The sequence below is a fragment of the Parasteatoda tepidariorum genome, chromosome 5 (genome assembly GCF_043381705.1).
Source record: "Parasteatoda tepidariorum isolate YZ-2023 chromosome 5, CAS_Ptep_4.0, whole genome shotgun sequence".
NCBI classification, from domain to species: Eukaryota; Metazoa; Arthropoda; class Arachnida; order Araneae; family Theridiidae; genus Parasteatoda; species Parasteatoda tepidariorum.
In genome coordinates, this window is record NC_092208.1 from 5,487,449 (window position 1) to 5,495,929 (window position 8,481).

At 30.5% G+C, this 8,481-nt stretch overlaps 1 protein-coding gene across 1 annotated transcript; it reads right to left on the reverse strand.

Annotated features, from left to right (window-relative positions):
* Positions 1 to 970: 970 nt before the first annotated feature.
* LOC107437315 (three prime repair exonuclease 2) lies at positions 971 to 8,073 on the reverse strand. Its single transcript, XM_016049254.4, has 2 exons — positions 7,088 to 8,073; positions 971 to 3,445 (listed from the first exon to the last, which is right to left on the reverse strand). The coding sequence occupies exons 1-2, from the start codon at positions 7,776 to 7,778 to the stop codon at positions 2,979 to 2,981; spliced, it is 1,158 nt and encodes a 385-aa protein (XP_015904740.1). The 5' UTR covers positions 7,779 to 8,073; the 3' UTR covers positions 971 to 2,978.
* Between the last annotated feature and the right edge of the window lie 408 nt (positions 8,074 to 8,481).

Consider the following 8,481-nt stretch of genomic DNA (forward strand, 5'->3'; position numbering starts at 1 on the left):
ATATTTAAATTTGTTACGATTACTAATGTTCAACTCCGTGGCCTGATCGCGAAGAAGACCTAAGTCAAGCATCACTGGCTGCGGTCAGTAAGAGGGTAGGTGACCACTTTAANTTTTATATTTCCTTTTCAATTGTTTTGTTTATATATATTTTTTTAATTGAATAAGAAATCATACTTTTTTCATTGTAAAAATATAGCATTTATTTGCATATATAAATATAAAATAAAATTTTTTACGATTACTAATGTTCAACTCCGTGGCCTGATCGCGAAGAAGACCTAAGTCAAGCATCACTGGCTGCGGTCAGTAAGAGGGTAGGTGACCACTTTAATCAGCCTGAATAGGGACGGAGGGTGCACGGTATCAGTCCTTGTTAAACTGTTCTACCATTAAGTGCACAACTAAGCAAGTAGGTCATCGAGCTACTAAAGCAGGAGAGCCACCCCCTCTGCAAAAGATCAAAATTGCAAATCTTTGAATCATCTTTAGAGATCATTATACAACTCTAATGCGACTTGAATCGAGTACCTATCTATCTAATTGTTACAGTTTGAAAAACAGTGTCACAAAAATAATTTGTTTTTAAAAAATGTTCCTTTACATACCTACCTTGGGGGATTAATTTAAAACTATATTTGAAGTTGATTTTTTGAAACATTCAAAATGAACTAAAAAAAAAAGCACATTGAGAAACTCGAATTAAAATTTTAAAAAAAAACTCCAGCCAATTATTACTGAAACAGTTCGTTTACTGTTTTTATTGTCTTAATAACTTATTTTATTTATGACTTTCATAATACAGCATACTCTCAATATCTCAAAGTTAAGAGAACGCTAAAAAAATTTCAAGATAGCAAGTTTTCGGGATAACAAATTCAGAACTGAATATGTTCTAAAAGGTAGAAAAAAGTAAATAAAATAATAAATAAAAGTAAATTCTAAAAAGTAAATAAAATAGTTGACTATAAAAGTGAATACAACAATTTTATTTTTAAAAGTAAGACAAAAATAAGTATGCATTAAATAGAAAAGAATTGATCTATTGATTACTGTCGAGCATCACAATTCAAACACTTACATCGAGATTTTTCCAAAAAAATTAGACATTATGTTCGAATATTACAATATGTAACATCAATTATTACGTAACATTTTAACTTAACTTGATTACTAAATTAAACCACAATGGTATGCAACTTAATCATTTTGCAATTATTAAACAGTAAATAATATTTGCTTTCATACTAAGTTTCATATAAAATAGTTTTCAGTCAAAATTTGCAGTTAAAATAATGAATACAAAACTATTATTAAAAATTAACTTTACACAACAATACTTTAACTATCTGTTTAGCAAAAAATATTTAAATTTTATAAATAACCAAAAGTTGAATAGGAATTTAAAAAACAATATTATAGATTAAGTTGCAATGGTTACAGAGCAAAAATTTGACTTTTTAATGCAAAAAACTCAGAAAATAAATTTGTGTTAATGCACTAAAAAACTTGGGAATCTTTTAATTGAATAAATTTTTATGTTGACAATCTTTTTGTCGTTATGAAATAAAAATTATAACCTAGCAATCTAAAACATTCCCAAAAAATCGTTGCATTGCAACAAAACAAGTGACTAATATTTAATTTTCTTATTAGGAGCAAATCATGCAGTCTCAATAAGGACTCTAGAATAAAAAATGAAAAAGTCTCCGAAGAAAAAAAAAAATCTTGTCCCTCCCCCCAATTGCTTTTGAGCCAATAGCTTAAAGGAAATACTATAAAAAAATCTGAATTTCTTAGAAAATTGTATGTTTAATTTCATATTCTGAGCTAAATACATAAAAAATAAAACAGAAATTTTGTTGTGAAGTAGAGGAAAAACTATTAAAGACAAAATTTTTCTTATTTGAAAAAAAAAAGGCAAGATTTATGCTTTTAAGAAATCTAACAGAACCTAATAGTTATTTGTTTTATTTCAAGTAATTTTTAAAATACACATTTCGAGAAATTTAACCTCTCAAATATTAGAAATTAATTCTCGAAAGTTTTATATCACTTTTCAGATATGAATTAAAATATCTGCCAAAATAAAGGAAACACAATTGTTAAAAAAAAAAAAATACAACACAATTTATTAATTATAAATGCGAGATGCAAAATTTCTAAAATCTTTCTGCTGCAAAACAATGTATAATTAATTCATAATCAATGAAAAAAGCAATTAATTACTAAGATTTAAAAGAAATTTTGATGTCACTACATGTACAAAATTTGAAAAGTAATTAATCAAAGTCAAACTTAAAAATCAAAGTATCAAGTCGAAAAAACATTAAAAATGTCAAAACAATATTTATACAATGGACAAAATAATATCATTGACAATGGACAAAATAACTTGATAATCAAGTTATTTAACAACGAACAGATTTCATATTGTTTTACGTACCACAAAATGCATACATAATATGTTATAAAACAAGATGATCAGAAAACACACAAGTTAGAGTTAATAGCTATTTTTGGAGGAAGAACGCAAAGCAAAATAATGAGGTTTTAAGGTTTACAAGGATATGAAAAATTGTAAGGCTGTTGGTTTGCCAAAGCAGGAGAGTCATCCCCTCTGTAGAGGATCAAAATTGTGATGGCATGGTCTGGGAACATTCTCGGGGATGTTTCCCAGATCGTTGCCAATTGTGCGACGTAAATAAAGTACCTCCCTACCTACCATTAGAAATGTGCTCTTGCTTGTTACTATAGCAGCAAACAGCCACAGACTTTTAATCTGGAGGAGTTCTTCTTAAAGCTACACAGTAGATTGCAGGGAGGAATATAAAAACCATCGCATTAAGCAGACAAACACAAAACAAATCCTTGAAAGCATCACTCAGTAACACAGATTTTTAGTCGATATAGTTTCCGCTCTCAATAAAATCAGAGATAAAAATTAAATGAAACACATATACAAAACATTTGCAAGTTTACCACATAGGGATTATGGTGTCCAATGTTTTAGCATTAGCCTCTAGCCAAGGTAAAGCATTTTCTTTCAGTTTATGGCACACCTTTGCCAATGCAAGACAATCTCCTTCCGAACTGTGTCCATTCGCTGGTTTCTTGTTGAAGAAAAAGAGATGCAGATTTTCCAGAGAATGGGAGAGTCTACCATTCCTTCCGTACTTAACAGATTTGCAGACTTTCCTATCGGGAGGGCACTCCACGATTCCGATGGTGCGAAATGCGACCAGGGTGTCGGCAACGAGCAGATCAGACGGCAATTCCATCGAGAGTCGTTTAAATTCAGATTTGAGAAGGGGGAAATCAAAGGTATTACCATTGTGAGCCAAGAGGCCAACTGGCTTGGGGAGATGCGAGAGGAAGGAAATTATGGTTGTGGCAGCATTTCTATCAAATGGATACTGGTCGATCAGATTGAAATTGTCCAGCCCTGCAAAAAAAGTTCCAAAAGATTAATCCAAAAAATACTTTTATTCTATTTTCAAAGTTGCCTGAGAAAAAAAAAAACAGAACAATATAGTTGGTTTTAGTAGCCTCCCTAAACCATGCAAATAGTTGCCTTAATTAAATAAGAACAAAAATATGGCTAAAATTTTATTAAATGACTTTTTATATAACATGATCCATTTAGTCAAGTTGGTGGCAAATATGACAATTTTTATATAAACGTTAGTGTTCTAGCACTAAATTTATGCATAAAAAAAATTTTTACATTTGCTGAAAATTAAATACTTTAATTACTAGAAATCATTCAAAAAATTATTTTTTCATTAAAAAGAACATACTTTATCTAAAAAAATTTCAGTTTACCTAATTGATTTGGCAAATATATATAGAGAGAGAGATGAAAAGTGATTATTCAAATTTGAAATTCATGCATCATAATATCATATAAAAAATTGGGCTTCTTAAAATCATGCAGAATTTCGTAGCAATAACCGTTGAAAAGGCGATCGAGAAACAAAATAGATTTACAATGGAATCTGTGCAAATTGAGCGCATAAAATGTGATAACTCAAATTTGGAATTCAAAATTTTTATTTTTTAAGAAAGGAAATTCATTGTGTTCAGAATCTACTACGGGCCGCAGGTTGTCAACCCAATTTATGCTTAAAAAAAAACATCGCTAGGAGCACAGAAAAGTCTCCTTTTCCTAAAAATAAATGCTTTTTTAAACCTTTCCAGGCAAAAAAAAAGTTGCCATAGTCGCTGCAGGTCGAAAATAGTTGCTAACAGTGAATTTTAGTCACCTGTATTTTTCAGGGTATCGGGTATGGTAGCATATTTATCTAAATGCTAAAAAAAGAACTATCAAAAAGTGCTAAAATAAAACTAGACACTTTTTTTTTATAAGAAAAAAGAATCTAGTTGAGATGAAGATTGGTATTTTTGTGTTGATTTGAGTAATTTATGAGCATTGAGGCGTATGGCTTTATTGCTAAAGAATTCTTGATTCAGCTGAAACCCTACTATCTATATTTAAAAAGCAAAAGAAATAAATATATATATAAAAAATTATAGGGGACGAAAAATTTATATTACGACACATCTTAGGGGAGATAGTGACACAAAGTGAAACACCCTGAAAATATTCTCTGCAAAAAATCGATAACAAGATAGCAATTTATATACCATACATGTTTCATTATTAACATAATCTTTAGAACTAACATTTATAATTAAATAAATGACTAATGAAGAGTATCACACCTTTATAGCCTCACCAACACTTTATATTCATGCCTAATTCTAGAAAATACTTACTTCTTACAAAAATTATGGTATTGGATTTTAAATTCATGTGATTATGAATCGAGATATTGGATATAAAAAACCCGAAAATACGAATTGCAATATCAAATTTTTAAATCACGTATATACGAATCACAGTACGTAGTTTCTAAATCAAGTATCAATGCAAAAATTGATGTTTGATATTACAACCGCGTGAATACAAATCGCAATATAGGATTTTAAAAACGTGTAAATATGGATTGTAATATTAGATTTTAAAAACATTGGATTTATAAATCACATAAATAGGAATCATGAGATACAATTGAGAGAACACAAATTGCAATGCCTAAATTTTTAATTAGGTAAATATAAATTAATGTTTAATATTAAACTGGCGTGAATAATAATCGTGATAATTACAGATTCTGACGCAGTTCCAATTATTTAAAATGGCAAAAATCCATTAAACCAAATCAGCAGAAGAATCGCATGTATGTAAACATCTCATTAACAGGATATTTCAAAATCTGATTGTAAGTTTTTGATCAATGGTCTTGAGATATGATGTGACACTCACGATTTTTTAAGAAATATCACATGTTCTGCTTCTAATTTTCAGACCTAGAAGAATGATATGGAAAACCCGAAATTCATCCAGGGTACACCCGGAATACAATCACCCCTGACATCTATAAGATGAGTCTCCTCCCAAAATAATAGTGTGTTGCAGTTTTATGCAAGACAAATTAAATTTAATTAGAGAAATATCTGACATTAATAGCTGAAGGATAAAAATAAGTTAAGACTTGATATAAAAATAAATTTCGATTTTAACTTTATGTAGTAAGAAGAAAAAATTTTCTTATAGAAGGTTGAGTGAATTTAAACAATAAGTTTCCTAAAACCGGAAGAAATTTAGAAAACTTCTGGGGCATCTTGTCATGCTTACCAAGCAATATGTGAACAGGCTTAATATTCTAGGAAATCGTGTCAATGTGATTCATGTTTAAATTTACGGGTAATTTTACAATTCATAAGAGTTTCCTGTAATTTACAAATTCTAACTAGTTGAGAACCTAAAACAAATTTAAGAAAATTAATAACACAACATAAATAAAGGGTAAAGTTTGCCATGTTTTGAGTGCTATTCTTTATTTGGCTATACTTGAGTAAAATATCACAGTTAGTTACAGTTTGGGTTACATCTTGCAGGGCATAGTATGCTTGCAGTCTTCCAAATTCATATGTTGTTTGTCTCGTTAAAATTTTAATTGAAAGAAAGCGTTATATTGCACTACAGGGTATAATATTTGATGGAACCCTTTTTCAAGCTTAGGCTCCTCGTAACAGAATCGTTGCAACATTGTCGCATAACATCACCGAGTTCTTGCAGAAAGATTTTTTGTTTGAAAAGAAAAATAATTACTCTCCTTTTCAACAGAAATTTACACGTAATATTTGAATTGTGTATTTAGATAATCACTTTTTAGTGAGCTCAATTTTGGCGGATGGCATTGCAAATCAATATGTTTTGATTGTATTCTCTGCAGTTATTGACATTGATTTTCACATGGTTTTTAAATATCCCCATATATCTTAAACAATGTGGAAAATTCAAATTGTGCATTTGAGTATACACTTTTTAAGGCAATAACTCTAGCGAATTTTAGCAAGTTATAGCAATTGATTTCTCCATAGTTTTTAAATCCAATTTTTTTTTAATACCATATTATTTTTTTACAACCGAATCTCAAAACGAATCAAGCATTTGAGGAGCCAGATTCATGTTACTTCTTCGTCTATATATTTTTTTTGGTCAAATACTACAACAGATTTGTGATTATTTTTTTATTCTAATAATTTACAAAATGCAAAGAAGGAAATAATTTGTGCGTCCCCTCCCCCAACAAAATGCGAGAATATCTCCCATAATATTAGAATAAAAAATTATTACACGTTCAATTATTAAAAAATTATTTAGTTCCTTTCTTGTAAACACAGCTTTATTGTTATTTCGAATTACTAACATAAAGGTTTATTACTATTAAAAGTATTTTTCAAAAAAAAATTAGTGATGGAGATTTTTGTCACAGATAGCTCGAAAAAATACAGCCACAGGGCTTAGGCGTAAAAATCAGTTGGAACTAGTAACTCCGAAGTTTTACAACGAATTTTAATCCCTAGTGCCATCTGCGCCTAGCTGTACACGATCAACCATTCATAAACAATAAGAAAAGATTGGTAATGCAGGAGTTAGCATGCAATAATTTTTTTACATATGTGCTAAAGCTAATATTTCAATTTTATCATTAATATAGCATTGCTGCATTCTTACCAGTAATTTTAGCAGCGCCCGGAGAAACAGCGCTTCTAGGTCTCACGCACATGGACAGCTTATGCATTATTCTAATTTCCTTCAACTCACTGTTCTTGCTGACCCAAAACTCTTTTCGATCCACTGCAACCATAGAGATCTCAGTTATCTGGACATTCGATTTTCCAATCATGTGACCCAAGCCTGTAGTTTCAAGATCGAAAAATACTAAAGTTCCAAAAGGTTTAACATCGTTGCTTACAACTGGCGACTGATTGCAAAGATTTGTAGCTGGAAAATTGGGTTTTGCATCAGTGTTGACAATTTTTGAAGCTTGGCGACTTGAAACAGGAGTGAGGGGAGATTCGTCAAACTGCGTCAGAAACTTGCTTCTAGCTCCTTTTGGTGTAGAATTGCAGGTTGTTGAAACAACAGGGCTATTCTCTGGCGTCAATATATTAGGACTGATAGGAGTAAGAATCTGATTCGAATATACCAGGTTAGCAGGTTGTTCAACGCAATAAGTTGTCTCGGTTCGTCCAATAGGTTCAGACGTTGCAATCGTAGCTGAATCAGAAGATAAATTACTTATAGAGATATTATTGCTTTCTGCTTTATATTGAGGTATGCCTGCCAACAGTGAGCTAATTTCTGCAGGCAATAGAACAACAGTATTTTGATCTAGTACGAAATGAGTTCCTGAATTAGCCATAATGTTATAAAAATTATATAAGGATACAAAGATTGTTTACTCCAAACAGCAATGTCTCAATGAAATAAAAGATGTTTCCCAAATCAAATAGATTGAGTTCTTCGATTAACCTGTGGTAAAAACTGATTCCTTAGAGCATATCTTGGTTAAATTTAACAACAGAATCGGCAACGTAATTGAAAAATAATTTCAATGTTATTAGTTATGATTACGCCGTATTCGTTGGATCACGCGGTAAATCATAAACAAAAAACCGCGAAAATGTCTTCACTTCTTTTCTTGCAACGAAAATTATAACCTAACTGCATTCGTTAAAGAATAATGTTTCGCTTGGACCTAACTTACTTAACATAGCACACGAATACATCTTCTACTGCCGTTTGGATATTTTTCCGAACAAATCAAACTTACTAAATGTACTTGCTTAAATGACGTTTGATTAAGTTAAGGCTTCTCTTGCAACCAATTTCTTTTTTGAAACCTTGATTAAATAGCGGGAGCCATCCGAAATCCGTCACTTTTTCACATTTAAATAAAATAATTTCAGATATTTGGCAAAACGATTCACACCTTTCCCAAGTAGCACATAACATTAGATAATATCAGAAAAGCGGCAAAATCTAACGTTATATTACACAACTTGTAATATTAGAAAGATATAAAAGGTCGCTGTTTGCTCAGCCTTTTATAATATTAGATTCAA

What these genes read in the sequence shown, in the direction of transcription:
- LOC107437315 (XM_016049254.4), bottom strand. Translation starts at nt 7,778, where the DNA reads ATGGCTAATTCAGGAACTCATTTCGTACTAGATCAAAATACTGTTGTT. An exon ending in GGGCGCTGCTAAAATTACTG is followed by an intron (nt 3,446 to 7,087) that starts GTAAGAATGCAG and finishes CTTTTTTTGCAG; the next exon opens with GGCTGGACAATTTCAATCTG.